The sequence below is a fragment of the Patagioenas fasciata genome, chromosome 23 (assembly GCF_037038585.1).
Source record: "Patagioenas fasciata isolate bPatFas1 chromosome 23, bPatFas1.hap1, whole genome shotgun sequence".
Lineage (NCBI taxonomy): Eukaryota > Metazoa > Chordata > Aves > Columbiformes > Columbidae > Patagioenas > Patagioenas fasciata.
This window is the reverse complement of record NC_092542.1, coordinates 2,014,371-2,037,933: the sequence shown is the minus strand read 5'-3', so window position 1 is coordinate 2,037,933 and position 23,563 is coordinate 2,014,371. Positions and strand designations below refer to the sequence as shown.

At 48.1% G+C, this 23,563-nt stretch overlaps 2 protein-coding genes across 11 annotated transcripts in view; one reads left to right on the top strand and one right to left on the bottom strand.

Moving 5' to 3' along the window:
- Nucleotides 1-2,791, bottom strand: part of ACAP3 (ArfGAP with coiled-coil, ankyrin repeat and PH domains 3) — a 62,797-nt gene extending 60,006 nt beyond the window's left edge. For all 9 annotated transcript variants that reach the window (XM_071798342.1, XM_071798345.1, XM_071798336.1 and 6 more), the window contains exon 1: nt 2,653-2,791. In XM_071798342.1, the coding sequence (XP_071654443.1) occupies nt 2,653-2,699 (47 nt within the window). In that variant the 5' untranslated portion in view covers nt 2,700-2,791. The remainder of the gene's footprint in view (nt 1-2,652) is intronic.
- A 153-nt stretch (nt 2,792-2,944) lies between these two features.
- PUSL1 (pseudouridine synthase like 1) lies at nt 2,945-23,556 on the top strand. 2 transcript variants are annotated; one of them, XM_071798574.1, is made up of 8 exons: nt 2,945-3,847; nt 6,087-6,144; nt 10,790-10,977; nt 15,119-15,268; nt 16,816-16,989; nt 20,148-20,202; nt 22,572-22,734; nt 23,412-23,556. In XM_071798574.1, exons 2-8 carry the CDS (start codon nt 6,094-6,096, stop codon nt 23,456-23,458), a joined length of 828 nt encoding a protein of 275 aa, XP_071654675.1. In that variant the 5' UTR covers nt 2,945-3,847; nt 6,087-6,093; the 3' UTR covers nt 23,459-23,556. The 2 variants fall into 2 exon arrangements, with proteins under 2 accessions (XP_071654675.1, XP_065711103.1); XM_065855031.2 differs by lacking the exon at nt 2,945-3,847 and adding an exon at nt 4,816-4,984.
- Nucleotides 23,557-23,563: the final 7 nt, after the last annotated feature.

The window sequence follows — 23,563 nt, the reverse complement described above, 5'->3', positions numbered from 1 at the left end:
ACGTCTCTACAAGATGCCTCACAGAAATAAGGCTTATCTACCAATCTAAGGATCTATACATATTTAAGTAACTAATTTTTTTAGGTTTTCTTTGTAGCAACTGGTCCCTATCAGTCAAAAGCAACGAGGGATTGAGCGTACACCGATTCGGAGTGTTTTGACATGCAATTGGATTTGATTGCTAAAGTAGACTAGTTTGGTAGCGTTATTATGGGACGCAGTGTTTGTTAATGCCTGTACAATATTTTTGGAAGGTTTTTTTCTCGGTGCACGTAACAAAAAGGAAACAATTTGGTTATCTCGAAGTTCACTGCTTTTGGAATAAGCCAATTGCAGAACGTGGCACAGCCCCGCGCTGGGACGTACGAAGGGGCTCGGTGGGTGCCAGCAGGAAAGGGAGGGCGAGTTCTGCTCGGGCACTGCTACGGGAAAAACGGCTTGAATTTCTGCCTCTTCCAGATGTTTCCTATGGCAAAGGACTTCACCTATTCCTCTCTCAGGCTCTGTTGAGAAAGTGGATTATACGCCACCTTCTCTCACCTCATCCTTATCTGTATTTTTGTGTATAGTTTAGCTTGTAGGGTGTTTAACAGTTTTTATAGTTGTAAGATTCCCATGCACTATGGAAGAAGTTCTATGCCTTACGCTTATATAAGGACTCTCTTATTTCAAACAAATAATCATAACCGAAGACCTTATTAAATAGTTGGGAAGAAGAAAAGTATTACAAGGAGGTTAAAATCTGTACCCTTTGAGAAAGTCTGAGGAATTCTATTTTGTGCTCTTTTTCCTTTTTTGCCCTGGGCCTAGTAATGTATTTTCTCACTCTTCGAGGTGTTCATAGTGTATATATTCCCCTGCTACCTATATATCAGCCCTCCTGAAATAGAGAGGCTTATTTCTCCAGTCTAATCTCCCCTTCTCCCCATAACAGGCAGACTGTGTCTGGCCATTGGGGAAATAGTTCATCATTCCATGCTTAAATAGCCGGTTTTTGATAAAGGTCCAACACAGTGCTCTGAGAGCTGTTTTGTTTTTACGGATGGAGCAGACAGAGCAGAATGATGTTGCCTGCATGCTAAGGGACTTGGCCTGAAGCCCACACACACACACACACACACTCACACACACTCACACTCACCAAAGGCAAAATAAATAAATAAACATATCAATCAATCTTGACGTCACCAGGAAAAGGGTCACTGCCATGTGGAGCGAGACATCTGGACAGTGAAGTCACTGCTCTGGAAAGATGCCATCCAACAGTTCACATGCAGCACAATAGGATAAAATGACAGTCAAAAAAAGAGACAAAAAGAAGGGGCGGATGAATTCTAATTGATGCTAAGTGAGCAAAGGTTTAACAAAGGAGCTTCGTACCTTCTGCCAACCTGTCCATGCATCTAACTGACTAAAAACTCCAGCGATTCCAATGCCAACCAGGCCCACAAATGAGACCAGCCCGTCATCTCGCATGACACTGTCCCTCAGACTTTCAGAACCAGGATTGGAACAAGAGCGAGCAGGATCTTACCATGCAACTAAAAACTGAACGCGTGGAGGAGGACCCTTTCCACAGCCCTATGGATTCGCACATGCGGGGATAAGAAGATGCTCTTGCCCAGGTGTTTGCGTTACCTGCAGCTGTACACAACCACACACACACACACACACACACAAACCGGTGACAGTTCCAAGCAGCCCCAACAACACACCACGGCAGCCTTTCCTATCAGCCTTGCATTCCATGGAATTATTTTTAAATGCACTTAAAGGAAAACACAAACCGCTCTATTTAATAAACAAAAAGGTTCTGGGAAGGAGCGACAAGAAATGTCTACAGGGAAGCAGGGACCCCTTGGTAACTCTTTCCCCTTTACCAACTTGCTTCTGCAGGCTATTGTCTGTCTTTCCGTCTGTCCCCATCCAGGCACAGCACTGAAAGCAGCAGGAGATTGTTACTTATGAAAGCTCTGATCTGCCCTTTATAGCATCAGGACATCGCAGCCCATCCAGACACCAGGATGCTCCTGGCACAATGGAGCATCTGGACCCAGAACGTGGCGGCTCCTCTCCAGCCCTGGGCATTTGGGAAACGTCCTGATTGAAACCCAGCACAGGCAAGACGGAGCCTTTGTTGTCAGAGCCCAGATTCCTTCGAGACCGCTAAAAAAATCCACCCTCCGAGAGATGGGAACGTGGTCGCCTGGAAAAACGACCGTATTTCTCAGCACCGGCTCTCGGTGCGGTTTAAATCAGCACCGTCCAGCTGATCCCTACGGGGTGATGCCAGTTCACGAATGGGCGCTACAATCAGTCATTTTTCATGTGCAAAACCGTCCGAAATCAGGGGGAACAGGGGGACAAGGAGGGGCGGGATGCAGCGCACCGGGGGCACCGCCTGCAGGCCCGGGGACCGGGGGTCGCTCGGGCCGGTTCCCCCGCTTCCCGCAGCACCGGAGGCCGTTCCTCTCCCCGGCCCATCGCCTCCCCCCCCGGCCCGGTTTCCCGCGGCCCCCCGCCGCCTAAAGCGATTAGCGGAGCGTGCCGGCGCCCCTCGCCCGCTGCTCCGCCGCAGGGACTGCGCGACCCGGGCGGGGGTGATTAAGTGGAGAGATGGAGGGGTATGGGGGGGAACACCGCGCCGCTTACCGGAACCGGGGCGAGTCCTTGATGCACTCCTCGAACTCCACCGTCATCCTGCCGGCTCGGGCCGCAGCCGCGCTCAGCGCTCAGCGCAGGAAGCGCATCGCCCGCCGAGCGGCCCCAGGACGCGCTCGGCCGAGCGCCCGCCCGCCCCCTCCCGCCCCGCGCCCGCCGCCGCGGCGGGGATGAGCGAGCGCGGCCGCCGAACGCCGCCGGACGCTGCCGAACGCCGCCCAACGCCGCCCGCCAAACGCCGCCCAACGCCACCGCCCCGCGGCGCGCAGGGCCGGGTCCCCCTCCCGGGTCCCCTCTCTCCGAGCAAAGGGGCGGTGTCGCCGTGCCCCGCAGGCTGCCCCCGGCTCCCTTCGCCGTTCCCTCGGCGGTGCGTCCCGCTTTGTTTGTAGGTGAGGACGGGTTCTCGCACACCGACGCCTGTGTTTTGTGGCCGTGACAGGGCGCACCGACCCACGCTAATTGGTGCGGTTGAGCAATTAGCTCCGATCGTTTGCACCGGAGGGCTGGCACGGGGTTGTGTGCGCTGCAGGAAAAAAAAGAATCATTAAACTGTCCCGGTGCGATTCTGTAGCAGCAGTGTCAAAAGGATTGGCATCAATCCTGTTACTGCTTAATCTAGCTTTTAATTTTCTGTGCGCAGTGGATTTGCTGCCATGCACTAAATCTACAGTAACTCCTCCGAAGCCAGTGTAATCACCCAAGGAAGGCAGACAGACAGACAGACATCTGCGCTTGTGGGTCCAGCAGAACTGATCGTGTTTGCTGCAGGACAGAGCAATGTGATGTGGCATGGACAAATGACGCTAATTACAGTGGTCTTCGTTCTGGCTCTGCGCCCATCGAGCATCCCAGACAGAAGAATATAAACCACATCGTTCAAGTTTTATGTGAATCGAAGACTGGGAGAATGGCCTGAAGTGTAAACCTCCATGTTTTAAGAAAATGCAGCCTGTGTAATAGGGACCTAAACTAAAATGCAGAGTCAGATGAACACTAGGGCCAGGGGCATCTGAATCCATGACAAAACGTCACGATGAAACCTTACATCAACTGTGGACAGAACCATGATGAAACGCAACGAAATGACATGTTTGGTGCCATTTCCATACACAAACGATGGCTAAAATTCACCTCTAGACCAGTTTCCCATTTCCATCTGAATTCCCTGACCTGCTTCATTTGTCAGGTACGAAATTCTGCCCTATTTAACACAATTATGAGGCACTGGAAGGTTCTGAGGAAAAGGAATTATCCTCGCTCATCACCCTGGTCCAGGAGAAGGGGCAAGGTGACCTCTTGTGGCCTCTGCTTCATAAAAGTCAGATGAATACAATTTTTCTATGTTTTCTCCAGCACAGATGAAGGCGTGTGGGTATTTTTGCCTCTGTGTGTGTGTGTGCACAAGCTCAGGGATTAGAAATTACCATCCTCTTTAAAACTGAAACTCATCAGTTTCATTATAATAGAGTCTGGATGCCATTGTGTGAGTTGAAAAGCTGGTTGGATTTTTGCATTCAAAACAGATCTCAGATTCGTGCGAGGGGGGCAGGGATTTTTCTGTTGCTCTCCCTGTTCTGTTAATGAGTTGGGTGGTTGTTTATACTGGTTTATAGGGGAAAAGGAGTTGGTGCTGTTGGTCCACAGCGGTGGGTTAAAGGTGGACTTGAAGTGCTGGGTTAAGGGTTGGACTCGATGATTTTCAAGGTCTTTTTCACCCAAAACGGTTGTCTATGATTATCTGGCTCATTGGGCAACCAAAACCCCCAGAACTGTGCTGGAACAGCCCAAGTGATCAATTTCCTTTAGAAATTGACAAGAAACAAACAAAGGAGACGACCAGCTCAGGTGGTTTTTAATGGCAAATGGTAAAGCGGTCGCTTGCTGAAAAACCTCTGCTTGCAGTAGAACTGAAGAGAACACACAGCGGAGGATTCGAGAGGGGTTTGTTCCCGGGTGATCCCTGCCTGGGTCACCTTCAGTCTGTCACCGTTTCCTTCCAGGCAAAAGGAAAATCCCCGGCGGAGAGCAGCCCGGCAGTGGGGGCTCCCCCGTCGAGGGGCCCGGCCCTGCGGCCCGCTCCGACCGCCGGATCCCCGGCCTCGCGTCAGCCGGCGCGCCGGCGGAAGCGGGCGGAGCGGGGCGGGCCGCCGGCGGGAAGCCGGCCCAGGCCCTGCCCTTCTCGGCGCCGAGGGGCGGGCAGGCCGCTCGTGTGTGCCGGGGCCCCGGCGGTGCCTTCAGCAGCCTTAGGGCTGTGGGCAGCAAAGATGGTTTCCCCCCCAACCCGGTACCTAGTGTTCTTTCAGTACTTTGGCACTAAATATAGGTAGGTGCCTCAGCTGCCTGGTCAGCCATGTGTGAGGGGAGAGCTACAAGGAGGGGTTGGGGAAAGGGTGGGTGAGTGTTTTGGGTGATAAATCCATGGCTGAGTAGGGGACAGCAGACAGGGAGCTAGATAGACTGTGTGCTGTTGTCTCTAAGGGGATGTTTTGGGCAGGAAATGCATAAAATGGGCAAAGAGAAAACATCAAAGGACAGAGAACAAGGGAAACTTGTGGTCTGAGGCTTGGGGGGGTGGGTGACTGCGTTTCCTGCAGTGGGGGTGGCTTGTTGGGCACTCGGTGCTGTGGCCGGTGCTCAGTGGTTCAGAAACCTCCAGAGATGCTGGTGAAGGGATGTGTGGGCTGAGAGGCCTGCAGAATTGGCTGAGCTTGGGTTTCCTGACGCCCTAAACACCCCAGTGTGTTGCTGTGCTTTTTTACATTAAAAAGAAAAAAGACTGTGGGAGAACTTGTGCATCTCCAACTCATGGAATTGTGCCTATCTTCATGAGGATTTTGCAGAACAATACCATCATACGCCAAAACCCACAGTTCTTTTGTAGTGCATGGTCTGTGGCACTGTGGGTACTGACCTAAATTACTTCACAGGTAGGTTGGGTTTAGCCTCAGGATGTATCTCTCTGCACTTCAGCAGCTTTTGGGAATGGTTGTGACTTCTGCAGTAGAGAAGGAACTTCTTCACAAACCGTATTCATGGGCTTTTAGCCCCTTTGTGAAATCCACAGGGCCTGCAAGAAAGGGACGTGCAACTAGCTCTGAAATAACTTCATCTGCAAACTCTTTTCTAGTGCAATTTATCTGCCTTACCTTCCCAACGTGTCACCCTCCATCTAAGGGTGAGTCCAGAGAGTAGCATTCAAAGGGTGACTTTTATTTCCTTCCTCTTGCAAATAACCGCTGCACCTGCTTTCCTGTCCATTCATCAAGGTGTTTGGTCCTTGTAAGTTCTGTTAAAAGATCCAGGTGACTCAATAACAAACAGTTTGATGACTGTCTCCCATTAACTTCTGGATGTGTTTGTGGACTCTGTCAAGTCCTTGGGTCTTGACACATGTCAGTAATTATTGCATTTGTTTCGCTCTGCAGTGGCGTCATGGGGACTTCGAACGATCAGTCAGTAGTTGGAGTCCAGAATTACTTGGAGGTAGGTCCTCGCTAATCATAGTGTCATTAAAATGAAACTTCTAGGATCACATTGTAGAGCTACAGGCTTTATCAAGGAAAAATATTACCTGATGGTAATTAAGCATGTGAGCTTCTTTGGCACTTGTGGCTTTGCCTCTGCTCATTCGTAGAACTGTCTCAGTTCTGAGCAGGCTTAGCTGTTCTGTGTCTAGGTCGCGTCTAGGTCCTTTATAGATTTAGAAGGTAGATGCTGTGTGCTCCTGGGAGGGGATGTTTCTGGTAGATGTTTTCAAGACACAAAACAAAGCACAGCAAGATATCCATTGTTCCAAAGGAAAAAAAGTGCTTCGTTTCCATTCTTCTGGGGTTCTTCTAATTGCTGGAGAAAAAAAGGTATGATCCTGGCATCGCTGCTGTTCCTGCACTGCTCCCAGGGATTTCCAGGATGTAAAAATGGCTTTTGGGACCAAAGTGCTGTTTGGGCTTGGGCTGAGCGTGCAATAGGAAAGCAAAACACGCGCTGTTACGCTGCCAAGTAGAAAGTGCGTCACTTGTGTAGGGTAAATGCTCAGCACACCTGGATGTTTGCGTAACGCAACTGTAATTAATTACAAGCTGCTGTTGAGCTGCATTTATTTGAGCAGAGCAGGTGAATCCCATAGTCCTGTGCAGGGCAGGAATCAAAAGGAAGCCGCGTGATTTTTCTTTCCTGTTGTAGAAGCATCACAAATTAAGCTTGTGCCTGTTTAGAAGAGATTGTTGAAGATGTTGGAACTGCTTGCTTTAGGTTAGATCGTACCTGTTTGTTATTCTGTTCTAATTTTTGGTCAGACTGTCTGACGTGAGATCACGAACCGCAGCAGTTTGAAGGCGATGCACCCACCGTGCTTGCACGTGATGGCCCGTGCTCTGTGTGCACGAACCACAACCCTGTTGAAGGATCAGAGCTGTTGCAGAACTGCTCTGGGAGCAGAGCCCCTGTCCCACCCAGCCGCTCTGTGACAACGGCCAAGACATTTCCACGCTGGGCCCGGTTTTACTGAGCGAGGGCGATAGTTGTTGCATGCTCTTGCTAAGCGGTCTGCAGGAGGAACGTGTGATGAATTACGGTTTGAGTAAGAGTTCTCAGGGTGTGTTTGTATGGCTTCTTGCCTGAGACCCTTGCAGAGAAAGTGTATAAATACTTTGCAGATCTTGAAAGAAGAGCCCCAAAGGACTTTCTATCTCATTTATCTAATCCTCTGAACCATCCAGTGTCTCAGCCCCAGGCGCCGGACTTTGGGTGAGCCCGGCAGTTGTTTTGCATTATCTGACTTTGTTTTAATAGGCGAATGGGTAGGATGGGTGATTAAAGGAAAAAAGAAGAATTAGAAAAAAAAAAAGAAAAAGAAAAAGATAAACTTATTTGGTGTTGTCTTTTCACAGTATCAGCACTTTGCAGGCCAGTTCTGGGATATGTGCTTTGCTTTCATGTGGTGGTATTGATGCTGGGCACTGCTGAGCAGGGCTGTGTCTATTAGAACCACATGGGGAGTCTTAAAGTAACTTTAATAGAAAACTTCTGGGGCCTGTAGGAATTTATCTTCCTCCATTTCTCTGCAGCCTTGAACTTCACAACTTTCCAAAGCCAGGAAGGCAACTGAAGGGAAGGGCAAAATTAAATCTGTGATGAGATCCTGAATATGTTCAGACAGTTGTTTGCAGTTACAGACAAGCAGGTAACCTGTGGGGTTTACACCTCGTGTTTCAACAACTGTGCCCTTACAAGTGTCCTAGGCTGGTGTCTGTGTGACAGGGTAGAATTGCTGGACAGGAGCAGAAGGCCTCTCCGTAATCCTTTGTCACCATAAAGCACTTTATCATATGGAACATGGACAGTCTTGTCGTCCACAGCACTGCTGTGTAACAGAGCCCTGGGGCTGTCTAGGGGAAATTGAGGCTTGGTTTAGTTCAGGGACAGATGTAGCTACTTGAAAGAGCTTTTAAAATACCTTTGAGGGGGGTAAACTTTGCAGACAACCCTTTTCTTTCTTTTTGGAGGCAACATATTTGTCTGGAAGCACTTGGAAGCCCAGCTTGCTAGTGATGGGTCCAAACCAAAATTCCAGACCTTGGTTCCCCAGATCGGGAAGTTTGAGTCCTGTGACTTGGCTCCCTCCCGTTCCTTGTGGAAGCTAACGAGATGCAGAACTTGGTGCGTCAGCCTTAATTCTTACAAATGTCCCTACTGCGAAGGAGGATCTCCTGTGTAGCACCTTTTGCTGAAGTGAGTAGCTGTTGCTTGTGCTAACAGGTACCACCTGGGAGGCCTGCTGAGACCCCAGAGGACATCTGGATGGTGCAGATGTATTTGCACAGGTGAAGGGGTAATTTCTGAATTGCTATGGGCTCACTCAGCAGTCCAGAAATTCTTTCTTTAAGGATATTAATTAGGATGGGATGTAAATGAAATCTGCAATCCTCTGTTCATCTCCAGTCTGCTTTCCATAGTGCTCAGCTCCTGCTGATGGAGAAGAGGAAGCCCACCGTTCTTATTATCCAGCTTTGTTCAGCCGCAGTGATGGAAATGAGATGCAGTGTGGGATCCAAGGGAATGCCGTAGCCAAACCTCTCCAAGCCCATAACAAGAGGATGTTTTCCATGTTCTGTCCTGTTCTTTTTCTCCCACTGCCCTCACTCCACTGTGTTCTCACTGCCTGGTTTTTGCCTGATGAGAAAAGAGGGTGGAGCCTGCAAAACCCAAACAGATCTTTGCAGAAACTTTGCTCTTAAAATGCAGCTTCTTCTTTAAGATGAATTGCTGAGGCACAAGCCGAGCTCTATTGCAGAAGACTATTTCATTTCTGGCTGCTTCTCTCTGCTTACAAGTGATAAATAAAGATTTTCATTGTTCATTGTAACCACATGTGAACTCCAAATAGAAGGATTAGGAAGGGGAAAAGGCTGGGGTCATTTTTGCTCTGTTTCCCAGGCCTTCCCCTGCAGCTCAGTTATGTTTTTTCCTGGCTTCCCTCTGCGTTTCGAGGGTAAGTTTCTGAGAGCCCAGAATCCGTCTGCTCAAATAGTCGGAGTCTGGAAGGTATTTGTGAGTCAGCAGTTCAAATTTTATTCACTATTGGTACCAAATTAAAACCTAATAAAGACCACTGCTGGGTTCACTACTCAGGAGTGGAGACGGGAAAGAACACTTCTAGTCAACTTCCTGACCCTTAAATATATAGCATCTAATTAACCGTGTTAGCATCTCTTTCGCTCTCTCTCTTTTGTGTGTGCATCTTGATTAAAAGACACCGTATTAATGACTTATTTAGCAGGGTTTTATTGACTTTCCCAGCAGGAGCCTGTGGTAATTCACTCAGTTGTTTTTCCAGCGCTTTGTTTGTGGGCAGAAAGGAAAGGCAGGAACAGTGTGGGGACAAAACCCCGCTGTGCGGAGAGGAGCAGGTGGGAAAGGGGAAAAGAAATCGTAGCCACAGGTGGATTCAACAGCAAATCTCTGCCAAAATCCATATGTGGAACCTACAAGATCTCAATCGCTCTCCTTCCCCTTGTGTTAATAGTAAGTTTCAGCTGGTCGCAATAGTTTTCTAACTAATTTTTAAAGTACATCTCAGCTGCAGTGTGATTTTGGGGGCTTTTAACTCCAATAAACTTGAACTCTGTGATGGTATAAACATTATTTGTCATTTTCTGCTCTAGCCTTGCTGTGGCAGAGGTCTTAGTGTGAGGGGCACATTGCCTGAATATTAAGGCAGCTCTAGCTCCTGAAGAAAACTGCTCTTGAGGATCAGCCGAGTCCTGCGTTAACACAACTGTGGAAGCCACGAATATGAGGAAATTCCATTTTGTGACTGTCAGTGTCGTGTGCTCGCCTGGTGGTTTTTTGTACCTGCTGGAGTAGCTCAGAGTCAGCTCCTCAAATACTGGTGTGTTTTATGAGGTCTGTGTCTTAATTCTTAGATGTGTTTGTATTTCTGTTTCTCAGCGGGGCTAATAAATGCATCACATCAGTGCTGCGCTGCTCCTCGTCGGGTCCCCTGGCTCCCTGTCTGCTCTCAGCAATTAATGGAAGCGCATTGCCCTCTGTAACCCCGCTCCCTTCGTGGATGGAAAAGAACTTCCGCCTGCAGCAATAAACCAGAATATTTTACACCGTTCTGGCCTGCCCTGGAAGCAAAGGATGCAGCCCCAGCTCCTTCAGGCTGATGTCATTTGGACATCCCTGCGTGCTGTTCCCATCACTTCAACGCTTGGGTTCTGCAGCTCTTTAAAGATCTGAGTCTGGTTCTTTGCAGTAAATTGCAGGGGTGGCATCTGGGTTTAAATGGGTGATTCTCCATCCTTCTTCCTGTTCACCCAATGATTTAAAGCAAAGAGTAGGGAGATGAATATTTTTTCCTTTATTTTGGACATGTGTGGAAGCTCACGTGGCATTTTTGGATGTTCTGTTGGAGGTGTTTTCAGGACAAAAGGTGCGAAGCCACTGGTGCTGGCGAAGCCCCCAAAACAGGCTCTTCCTCATCCCTTTGCAGCCTGTGGTAAAACTCCCAATAGCTTCTCTGTGTGAGCAGTAAGGGGACGTGCAGTTAGTTAAGAGGGTGTTTTTTCCTAATTACCTCAAAGTGGGTCTGCTGTTCATGACTCCATCTCGTTTTGGCTTTCAGAAGGCAGCGCAGAACCTGAGGCCCATCGTTCCCATCAAGTTCCACATCTCCAGCCGAACAGACACGGGCGTCCACGCGCTCTGCAACGCTGCTCACCTGGACATCCAGAGGGCACCGGGGAAGCCGATGTTTAATGAGAAACAGCTCGTCCTCGGTCTTAATTACCACCTGAAGCCTGAGCCAATCCGGTGAGTTGGTGCCAAGTCAAAATCTGTGTATTTTGCGCTTGTTGGAGATAGGAGGAAATGCAGCGATGATCTCCTGTTCTTTCCCTTCCGAACCAGCACCAGGGGAGTCATCAGAGGGGAAAGAGGGAGGAAAATCATTGGAATCTGAGCTCAGGAAGGCTCTGTGAGAACCTCACTACTAGAGGCACATAGTTCCTGTTAGTGGCTGTTTATTATATTGTTTTTACTGCCCTTTCTCCCTGGATGCTCACAGTTGCTTTGACAGCCCTCAGACAGGTTTGGGAACAGCGTTTGCCCTCTGTGGCTGCCACTAGAAATGCATGACTGTCAGTCCCCAGAAATCCATAAGGGAAATTTCTCTCCACCCCCACCTTATTTGCAAAAATGTGTTTTAGCAGTTTGCAGAGTCGCTTGAGTCTTCCTCTGAAAGCAAAGGTTTCGCAGTGGTTATCAGAAGGAAAAGCGAATACTGATGTTGCTGCTTTCACTGCACATCCCACAGCCAGCCAGCCAGGAGCAAACCAGATCACGCATCCCAAACCTGAGATTGACTATCAGCATGATAATATTGGATTGATGGTTTTGCACTTACAATTCCAGTTCCTCCACTGGCTGGATTCCTCTGCAGAGAGAGGCCAGGACACAGCAGATCTCTCTCTCTTTCACTAGCTGGGTTGCATGCTGAACATCTGTGAGTTACTGTCCCTTGACAGCTTTCACCTTCTTTGACATATGTGTAAAGAGCCTAACACAGCTGCTGTGGGCTGGGACTGGGATGATTTCTTTCCAGACTGCTGTGTCAATTAGAAAAAAAAAATAGAGATTCTGAAATAGCATTTGACTTATGTGGGGTTTTGGTGGTTATTTTTGCTCAGACAGAAAACTAGGTCAGAATCTATACGCGCTGGAAGTCAGACCCTTTCTGGATGCTCTAGCGGTAACAGGGAACATGAAGTAGGTCATCGTTTTCGTTTCCTTCCTTAAAAGACTAAAGCAGTTGTTTGGGAGTCAAAACGAGCTGGTTTTACAGCCAGAGGGAAGCTCTGCAATAATGAGTCTGTTCTGTGTGTCACCAGCCGCTGAATTGCAGTCTCTCCCCTGAGTTCAGGCTTGTCCTTTGTGAGTTGTGTTGTCTGGCTTTAATGGAATAAGTTGTCCTGGAGAGCAAAACTGCTGCTGTGACCCCGCCACTTTCTGTACTATTAATAGTAGTCGTACAGGTAAATAGTTATAGCTGGCTTTGTGATACCTCCACTGATCGCTCCCAGCTCAAACAGGATCGCTGCTGAAGGAAGTTTTAAGTCGGAGAGAATCTCCAAAAGGAGGGAGCAGTGGGATCTCACAGACAGCAAAACATTTTGGTCCTGTGCTGATATCTGACGGGTACACGTGAGGAGGCGATCTCTCCGACAGAATCAATACGGTCCTGAGCGGTTAGAGAGTCCGAGTTTATCAGGATGCAGTCGGCTCCACTCCTTCCTCCCTTGGGCTGAACCTTTTAGAAATGGTTCAGCTGCTTTCCATTAAGGAGCTTGGTGACGGGCATGAGTCTGAGCGTATTCAGCAACCATCCCCTCCCTCTGCAAATATTGTTTTGCCAAGAAGAATTCTCTGCTAATGCCCAAGAGAAAACTCAGCACTTTCATGTGGTTGCAGGCAGGGAGTGATGGAGGGAGGGATCTTTGTGAGAACACGTTATTGTCAATAGAGCTTGGAAGGGAAACGAGATTCCGATCTGGCTGAGTGTATCATCAGCAATAATAACCATCTTTGTAGCGTGATGGGTCTCTTCTGTCAACTGATCTGTCTTTTAGATTTGCAAAGCGTGTTTGAAAGGATATTATCCACAAAGATCAGAGCGTGTTGCATGGATGGAGTAACTTCAGGAGGACTTTGCTGTCACTTAAGTAGGGACGGTAATAGCACAGACTCACACCTTCTATTTCTAATTTCAGTTTTGTAAGCACAAAATAAAAGCTGTCCGGGTGAGAAGAAGACAGAGCTGGGATTCCTCCCACCTCCTGCAGATTGGCTTTTAGTTTCTCGTAGTGCAGAGAGCAAGACATACTTCTGGAGGACATCTCTGTATCAAATAGATTGCTATTTCTACTTAGATGTCTTTGGGCTTTTTTACCTTCAACCTCCTCTGAAATTCGGGCTCTGTTGAAAAGCTGAAAAATGCCGGAGTCTTTATTTACCAGCAGTCTATCAAAAAATAGAATCTTAACAAGACCTGAAATGTAGCTGCTGGAATAAATGCTGGAAAAACATTCTGAGCTAGAAAGAGCCTGTGGTAGCAAATGAGTCTGCTGGGAGAGGCAGGAAAGGATGCCTGCGTGGAAGAGCCATGTGAGCACAAATAGGCTGTTCTCAAAGAATCCCTCTATCAGAGAGAGTTAAAGGATGGTTCTTTAACAAAATTACATAGGCATTAACAAGAGAAGCTCAAGGTAGATGAAATGCTTGTGGAGGCATGTAGACAGAGGAAAGTAAATGTAATAATTATATTATTGTGTTTAGAAGAGACTGGAGGTCCTGGGTTCAGACTCCGTTGCAGGCCTGGGGGATGTAGTTTGCATTTCTGCTGCGAGTTTGTAGCAGTGCAGCAATCTCCCGGGCCTGTTATTGCAGATCTTGGTGGAGGCCTGTGGCTCAGCTTTCATTTGTTGTTCTGTGGTCTGAGCCTTGGCAGTCGAGGTTGTGGGCCAGAGGCGCTTGAGCTGGCAAAAATCCCCTAAGCACCAACCTTTTTAAAACAAATAAATAGCTTTGTCTATGACTTGACCCCAGACGCTGTCATGTTTTTTGGCTGCCTTGGGTCCCTTCTCGCTATGTCAAACCCCAAAGACAGAAAGGCACACAGCAGGAGAAAAACTACCTTCTAAAGAGAGATATTGTCTAAAATGACACCTGCAGAGGATTATGCCGGTGTAGTAGTGACTCCTTGCTGCACCGTGGTGAGCAGCCAGTACTCTGGCATAAGGGAGAATCAAATCCACTAAAAACTGCTGCTGACAGGTTGAGCTCAGTGATAACGCTCTGGGGGAGGAGCAGAACCAAGGGGAGCTCTGCTTTCTCCCTTGCCAGAGGGAAGGGTGTTTTTCCCCTCTGACAAGGGGTGTTTTTCCCTCTGTACCCTCCCTTCTGCCTTTCGAGCTGTCTGTGTTTGATGGTAATGGTGGCGTCGGCTTAGAGGAACAAGGCAAATTCTCCCTGTTGCTTGTAGAAGAAAACCAGGGGAGTTCAGCTGCCTAGAAAGCTGCTTCTTGAGTTACCTGCCCAGAGTCAGTGGAAGACGAGCAGACACGAACATTCCCAAAAGCCATTTTCTGCAGACATGAAACATCTCCCAGGAGGCATCCTGTGCGCCGCATTCTGCTGCTTTCAGACAGACCGAATGTAGGCGACGGTGGGATGCACCTTTATTTTCATTGCTGCGGCAAAGTCCTGTTTGTCTTGGAGGTTGTGGGGGGAGGTGGGAGGGAAGTGACCCAGTTTCAACCATCTCCATCTGCTCCAATGCGCTGTAGCCGCCTTGGAGAGGGAGCACGGAGGTGTCTGTTGTTGGGGGAGTCCTTCCCACTCGTGTTTGGGACCATGGTTGTGTAAAAGCAGGAGGGCACAGTGTTGGAAAGGTGTTGGGGAGGTGTGTGCTGCAGCTGGACAGGGAGTCTTTGGGAAATTGCTGCTTCTCAGCTTAAGTATGACGAGGAAAACAGGCAACCTCAGCTATATGCAGCACAATTTGGTGGGCTGGGAGGTGCTTGTGCAACAAAGAACAAGTACTATCCGTTGTCATTTCTTAACTGAAGGACCAATCAATCTTGTGATGGCGTGAGCATCCCCAAAACATGTTGATAGATGACCCAAAGTCCGTTTCACTGTGTATTTGGTGAGAGGGGTGATGCCAAGGCTCTTCTGCCACCTTCTAGTTGAGAGGGCCCTGTGACATCCTACAGGTGCGAATCCTTGGTCCCTGGCCGGTCACTGACTGTCAGGAAAGCATAATATTTAATTACTTGTAAGTGCAGTTTCTCAAATAATCCATTTCAGTTCCCATCTATGTGGTGATCAGGTGAAAGCCTTTGAATTAATGTGCGAAATTTCCCTCCATCACGCTCATTCTCTTCTGTCCCGGCAGCATTTTGAACGCCTACCGAGTGGCCAACAGCTTCCACGCGCGCTTCTCTGCGCTGTCGAGAACCTATGTTTACCGACTGTTGATGGGCTGCCGTCATCATTCCGAAATACCCGTGTTCGAAAGGGATCTCTGCTGGGCTCCGCCGGGAGGGTGAGTGTGTTCTATTAAACCTCCTCCACGCCCTGGAAGGGGTTGGCTTTTTTGGGGAGTGGGAAGGGGGTAATTTCCACACGGGAGACCACATTCTCTGTTCATATTGACAAGATTTCCCCATTGAAACCAGCGTGGCTGCACTGAGTTGTGTTCAGAGACCTGAGACTTACGGCTGTTTTTAATTGTACTGCCGGTTGTACCTGCAATAAACACGTTTAGCGCTGCTCAAATGCCCCATAACCCTGGGTAGAGTCCCTCACCTTCCTCCCCATGGAAGCAAGGAGCGTTTCCTCAGCCGACCTCGCCAGTTCATCCAGCGAAGCCGTTCGGACGGGTGGCTGGAGGAGCCGCGCTCTGATGTGATGCAGCCAGGCAGAAATGCGAATCTCAGAGTTTTAGGTGTGACCACACAGGCCGTCAAGAATGAAAATGCCTTTTTTCTTTTTCCCCCAGACCTATTTTACATGACTACACGTAAATCTGCTCTCTCGTTCCCCGACTGCTTGTGTGTTTGAATAGTGAAAGCCAATGAGTCTGAGCAACCCTACAATAACAAACCAGTGTATCGAGCTCAGAATTCACGCGTGTTCTTGGAGTAGCCACTGAGTCATAACAAATCAGTGCTTGTATATGCAAGGGAAGAAAAACAAATTCAGTGCCATTTGAAAAACCAAACTTAGGGCTTGATAAACAGTGGGTGAGGGAAAAACAAACAAACCCCAGAAGATAATTTGTTATTGTCCTTTGGTTTACGTTGTACTGAGATAAACATACTGGAGTTTTCCACATTATAGAGAAACAGGTTTGTAGCCAGTTATGGTAATTTCATCACCACTGTTGGAAAAGTGATTGCAGGTAATGAAAGAAATGTAATCTCAGCTGTCCTAGAAGAAGAACAAAGGTGATATTGTCCTAACATTAAATTGCTGACTTTCTTTTCTGTATATAAATTCCTTTGCTTGAGACTACTTTGAGCAGACCTAGATACTTCAAATGAAAAGATCTGGATGACACTTGACATTCTGAGTTTTACCCTTGGCCCTTTCTTCTGTATCTCCTTGGGTTTACGGGCTTCATCTCTGACAGTTTGCTCACTCATTCCATTTGTGTTACTTCCTGATTTCATCTTCTGGCCGTTGCAAATCCAAGGTTTGGAAAACTATCGTAGTGTTTGATATTTTCTTACCTGGCAACAACTCTTACAGTTATAGGATCCAGATACTGTGAAGGATTTTAGCGATTTGAATAGTTATTTGAAATGAACTGTTAGAAGCAGCACAGCGGGATAAAGGTTTGTGTGAAGCCTGTGCCTGCCAACCCCTTCTCCAGCCTGGGCTTTGGAATATCTTCAGACCTCAGGCCGCTTGGCATCTTGGTTTGTGGTTTGGGCCATTGCAAGACAAACTCCATCTTGCAAAATGTGTTTCTGCAATGCTGCAGTGTTAAATCTGCGTGCCAGGTTCAAGCCTCTCATCAATTAATTGGACTTTGATCCACCTAACATACCTGATACTCCCTTCCTTCTGCTCTTTGTTTGATTTCAGCCCCCTGAACGTGCCGGCCATGCAGGATGCAGCGCAGTTCCTGCTGGGGACCCACGACTTCAGCACCTTTCGCTCACAGAACTCTGAAACGCCTTTCCGGTCGCCCATCAGAACCATCTTCCAGGTGGATATCCGACCTTCTGCTGGTCTCCTCTCCCATCACTACGAGCACAGGTGAGAGCCCAGATCAGCTCCGATCAGCTGCTGCTCGGTCCGAGCTGCTTGGAGAACTCACCTCCCGTGTGCTCCGCGTCCTGTGCTGGTGTCAGCACGTTCTGCCCAGTGACAGCCCAGAAAGGACATTTCCTTCCTTCTTCTCCTGAGCAGGAAGAAGGGCAGCGAAACTGGTCCAGTTTGTGCGTTATTACATAGGGTATTATAAACTGATGTATGGAATCTGGCACAGAGCGACCCCTGTGAGGTACTTCCAGCATTTTGGTTGCTAAAGACCAGCTCTGCCAGGGGACGGGATTTATTTCCCTCCCGCTGCTGTCCTGGTTTTGCCTAAAGGCTGCAAATAGAAGGAGGAAACCCGGCCAACACCTGGGTCACTGCTATGCAAATCCTCTCTCCTCACACCAGGAACTCCTCCTGTCTTCCCAGGGGCTGTTGATGAAGGAAAGTCCAATATTCCTCAGTCATTACATAAACAAAAGATTGTTGAGCATCAGGTTCTTTCAGTACCAGGTCTTGCAAGTATGGAAATGAAGTGGCTGGATATATTCTGTGTCTAGCAGAAACTGAAGATTTTTCCCAGAAAGATCATGGATATTTATTATCTGAACACGGCTTTTGCTTTCATGCTGGCTTCTTTCACCGATACGTGGCTGTTGTCTGTCTCCAAACCACATTTTCCTGCTTTCTGATGAGGAGCAAACCCTTTTCTTTGTAGTTTCCCATAATTTGAATGCCTGCTGAGCTCTCTGTAACAGTAAGTGCCATGCTCCAAGCTTCGGAACCTCGCTGCACTTTGCAAACAGCCCACTGTTTCTTTCCCCATGTCTTCCAACGGCGTCGTTCGCCTGCAGTAGTGACACAAAAACTGAAAGGGAGCTGCAAAGAGAAACAGAGACAGATCTGTATGCTCAGAGGAACCCTGGTCTTTCAGTTCTTCCCAGTTCCTCACATTTTGTCTGGTTCCTGCTTTTCCTGCTCAGCGTTGGGCACACGAGGCCAAAAAAAGTTCATGAGAGACAGAGAGGGAACCTAAAAACTGAATCAAAAGCATCAAGGTAGATGCTGATGGAGTATTTTTTGCTTTTGGTGGCATATGTATCCAAAGTTGAGTCTTGTAGCACATCATTTTTATAATGTGTCGATATAAATTGATTTAATGAATGTTTAGGCAGAAGGGGATGGCTTTGAGAAGCTGAGTTTCAATGCGTATAAATGGCATTTAACTCTCTTAGAATACTTTGTTTGTAATAACCACAACCATGAGTTTTCAGACCTAAAGAAGCTGTGGGTTTTGGGTCTTTGTGACAATCTGTGTGGTGTTGGGCCTTTGTCGTTTGGGTTTTTTATTACAGTGTCCTAGTTACTTTTAATCTGTAAAACTCTCCTTCTGGGAACAGTTGCAGACATGGAGCTTTGTGTTTGTTTGCTCATTTTGCAAATAAGACAGCAGATATCCCTGAAGTGCATGTGGATTGCTTGCAGAATGAGCTGTTCCTGCAATGAAAGGGCTGGGATAGCAGGAAAAGCTTATAAATAAGTTTATTTATTTATTTTTTTAACCTAATCTAAGGAGATTTATTTTCTGCTTCAGAGGGAGGAATCTGTAGAATGATAAACTGGGGTCTCTTGGTCAAATAATGCAGCTTTTCTTTCTGATTCGTTCCTTCCTTTCTGAACTTGAACCAACCTCCTGAATTGGCCACTTGTCTGTTTCAAAGCCCGACTGTTCCAGTGATTCCTTCCATCAAACTCAGTTGCTCAGCAACACTGGAAGCAAATCAGTGTCCCTTCCCTACAAAATGCTTTTGAATGCTCAGGATGTGTTCAGAAATTGAGCCCCCATCACATATTCCTGGAGAGCAATTGCTCTCTCACCTGTTTGGTAGCTGAATATGTATTATTCATTGCAAGGTGCTGGCTGGTGCTGCCAAGCGGGGCAAAAACAGCTGGATTTTTTGCTGGTAAGCAAAATTGGCTGTGAGATTGACAAGAAAAACGAAAAATATCTTGTTCTCTTACAAAGGCTACAGGATGTTTTTCCCAAGTATGTTGGCCCATATTTGAGGGGAGAAATTCTGATCTCTGAACTGCCTGGAAGGAGCTTGGAGCCGGGGGGGCGTCGGGCTCTGCTCCCCAGGAACAAGCGCCAGGAGCAGAGGAAACGACCTCAAGTTGCACCAGGGCAGGTTGAGGGTTGGAAATTTGGGATAATTTCATCCCCAAAGGGCTGTTGGGCATTGGAACAGGCTGCCCAGGGCAGTGGTGCAGTCACCATCCCTTCCTTGATGCTCAGGTGTTCCCAGCAGCCCCTCCAGCCTAATATTTTCCAGCTGTGCTCCAGTCCCCATAGTCCTCTGGTCACTGGGCTCATTGTGAGGCAGAACAGCAGAGGGTTTGCATGTGAATAGCTGCTTTTCTGGATTATGCAAGGTAACCTTTGTCTCTGTTTGCTGTAGGGATGCTATGAGATACAAACCAGCACTTAGAATGCTGGTTTGTTTGGTTTTTATTGTTATTTTATCGTTGCTTTTATCAGTGAGTTCCAGAATTGCTTGGTCACATGGAAGTTTGGAGATGCAGGTCCTGAAGTAAAAACCTTTTATGCTGTTGCCATATCTGATGTACAATATGTGTGTGTGTGTTTTTATAGATATCTAATATGCATATCAGATTTATTTCTTTAATTTGTACGTGTGTAGAGGTTCTTCCCTGTGGGACTGTTCCTGAGAACGAGTCTGCACTGGGTTTTAGTGTTAGAGCTGGTATTTGGATGTCAACAAAACCACTAAAATACTTAAAAAGTAACTTGTAAAGATTTAGCAGAGGAGTCAAGTGTTGGTGTTGGAACCTCTCTAGAGTTCTTATAGGGAATACTGGCTACTACCATAAAACCTTCTGGAAAACGGTGTCTGTATGGACAGATCTGGTGAGGGGAAGATCAAGCCCCATAGAAACAGGCAGGAATTGCCCAGAAAATGTCTGCGTCCGAGCAGTCTGGTGTTGGAAAGCTCCTGATGCTGTTTCAGGTTAATTAGGGGCAGTGCAGCTGCTCATTCATTCTACTCATGTTCACCTGTGACTTACACGTCTCTTGTGGGTAGAAGAGCCATTTGAAATGTGATTTTAAACGCTTTTTTTTTTGTTCCTTTCTTCAGGGGACTGGAGTTCTGGGAGTTGAAGTTCAGGAGCAGATCGTTCCTTTACCGACAGGTACTGTTTGGTGCTGCATTCGGCCCTCACTTTGCCTCCAAGGACCAAAGAGCTGCTGTCACTGTAACCATTGATCGGTTTAGCGATGTCGCATCCCTGCGCAGTGCTGTCTCTGTCACAGAGATGGTGTCACAGCTGCGTCACGCACACAGGGACATGCCATCAGAAAGCTGAGGTTCTGTGTTCTTTCTTTGAGCTGGTAGAACCAGAATCTCCTAAGTTTGTGTCCAAAATGAACGTCCAAAGTCACAGAACCACGTGGGAGGATGGAAAGTTTTGTTTTCCCCAAGTTTTGTCCTTGCAGCCTGAGTGGTAAAAACCAACAGACATATGGTTTTGCTCTGCTGAATGGCACCAGGCCCAGCGAGGGCTGCCTGGAATTTTACTTTCTGGCTTTGGAGCATGAAGTAATCCTCAGCGTCGCACAAAGGAGGGGTGGGAAGACCTGATTCAGCTACGCAGGCATGACTGCAGGGTCTCTCCCTCTGCCATGCTGTCTGGCCTCTGGTTTTCTTTGAAATAACTCCAGCGAGGTTTGTGGTGCTGTATCCTCAGGGGAGAGAACTCTCTCCACAGCTTAATGGATCACCTCGTTAGGAAAGAGCTGGCAGTTCCCAGTCTGCCTCCCCTGGCCGTGGTCGCACTCTGGAGATGGAGAACAGGCAAGAGAGGGCTTGTTTTTAGAGGAGAGAGGGGGTGTTTTGTGGGAACGGCAAGCAGCTATTTTTTATTCTGTTTTGACAAACCGGATTTGTTTCTTATCCTGTGCCAAGTAATGCTCTGTGAGCTCTCTGGCAGTGGGTGTCTGAATACAAGCAAGGGAAGAACAACAACGTGCTGGAGAGGGGGCTCGATATACCGCAGGGATTCGCTTCATCAGATGCTCCTGTGACACGGGGAAAATGCCGGTAACACGTTTAGCGCATTAAAACTGAAATGCCACTCAGTGACATTGTGCAGAGAGAAGTTACCCGTACATCTGGATGGTTTCATTAGAGAAAAGGGTTAAACAGCCCCAGAAGCTGTATGTAGACGTCTTTGCTGAATAGCACACTGAATGGGGAAGACACCAAACACAGGGCAATTTCAGATCTCAGTCTGCATTTAGACCAGCTCAGCAAGGCTGAAGTCACAGCTCACAATGACCTCTAGTGAGGGATGGGTAAAATAACAGATGTCATGGATCTGCTGCTTTTTGGTGCCATCTGCTCACAGGCTCTTGGAACCCAGTGCAGTTTGAGATCAGAGCGTGTAGGGCTTTGGATAAATGTACCTGGGCTTGTTGGACCTTTCTCCTTAACGGTGATATAAACACGATCAGGTTGCTTAGTGGACCTTGGTTTATTCTTTTGTAAATGTTAATGGGTCAGAAACTTAGACCGATGTTTCATTACAGCACTACGTTTAAGTTCATGGAGAGCTTGCTATGCCTTTGAAAGGTCCTGCACAGAATTAATGTTTATTTAGGCCGAATAACTGATGGTGCCTGTGTGAGTGGGGCCGTGTCCAGACAGGACAGTGTCTGCCGGACCCTTTTCCCCCGCATGGACTGGTGCTGCTGTTGGCTGTAAAATCTGAGCCTGGAGGATGGGATGTGAGGGGCATGAGCACCGTGGTGTGAAGTCTGTGCTAACCTGCTGGTTCTGGAACCCCCGAGTGCGGAGGGACGCAGGTTGTGACACGCAGAGGTGTCCAAAATGCCAGTTTGCCCCACTGGGGGGACATTTTCTTGTGGGCTGTCCTACTTGGTTGGGTTTTTTCCGTTGTTTTCTGTCTTTTGGCTTTTTGAGAGAGAAGCAAGCTCCTACACAGCCCCCACCTGGAAACTGCCTCGCTTGTGTGTTAAGAACCACCTTGAGCTCAGCTCTGCGCACATCAGCTTCCTGCCGCAGACGGGCATGTGGGTGCTGCTGTTTCTGGAACAGAAACCGTCCTCTGCTCGGCTTTCTGCTCGTGGGTGATGAGAACGACCCTGCTCCATGGTGGTGCTGTGTTACGGGTCCTCACCTCGTTCCTACTGACGCCTTTAATTGTAGGGAGGGAGGACTTAAAGGCAGCAAGGTGATTTTGCTAGTTCTGTTCCCTGCCACCATCTTTGGTCACTAGAAGATGTGGTGCCACCTGAAATTAGGCTTTTTGGGACCTGTGGGTTTAGTAATAACAATGTACCCCTGTTCAGGAGCAGGCTGGTGATAGGAAATCATGGTGATACCGTGCTTTCCTGAGCAACAGGCACTGAACTCCCTGGTTCTGGATTGATCAGTAATAACCGTGGGCTGTCCCACAGCACGAGCACAGGACACAGAACCTCCCAATCTCTTTAAGTGTTACAAGGGCAGCTCCTAAGCCGCTTTCTCTGTATTTTGCAGGTCCGGAGAATGGTCGGGGCTCTAGTTGCAGTCGGCCAGGGGAGGCTGACACCTCGTCACATAAAGGAGTTACTGGAGATGAAAGATTCACGGGCTTTCCCAGTCAACGCCATGGCCCCGCCGTCCGGGCTCTTCCTCAAATCCGTGGAGTATGATGAAGCAGGTGGGCGAACGTGGGAATGACGTTGTTTTTGTAGGAGTCAGGTCAGATGTTGGAGGGAGCGGTAACACCCCCAGTTTTCCTTCGTGTTGTGCCCGACCTGTGGCTCACACTTCGTTCGCTGACACCCACAGACTCTGGAGGTGTTTACAGCACTTGCTGTGGAAAAAACCTGTAATTATATTTTTCCGATAGATTTCCTCCTCTTACTTTCAGGGTGGTAAAAGAGAAGTTGTGCTGACTATGACTTTGAGATCTCACATGAATCATACTTTCAATTCTCATAAATTCTTGTCCTGTGCCATGCTATAAAGACCAAATGTTCTGCGGTGTCTGGGTGCCTGCAGATCCCTTTCTGCTCCCTCGCTTCTCCCTTGGTATTTACGAGAGGATCGTACAGATCATCCTTTTGTTTATATGGCAGCTCTCTTCATTCTGCAGCATCTGATCTAAACTATTTGAGTTTTTTAGCTTAAAAAATATAAATTCGGGGGCAAATTTGCAGGAGGTAGCAAATGGACATCATGGAATTTTGCAGAGGCCGCTGCTGCTGGGTTGGGGTTTGCCGGTGGGGAGGGAGCCCAGGTGGCACATGAAGGCCCCAGATTTTAAGTGCGTTCCGGTGGTTTCGTTTCCATCTTTTTCCCTAAATCGATGTTTTATTTCTCCCCCCCTCTCAGATTTGGAGGCTCCGGTTTCCCCGGGAGAGCAGCAGCTCTGTGGCTGAGGCCGTGGCTCAAAGGGCCGTTGTTGAGGCCGCGCTGGAGGTTCGCCAGGCGCTCTCCACGCAGGACGCGCTCGTCTCAATAAAAATCATTGACTGGAGGCATCT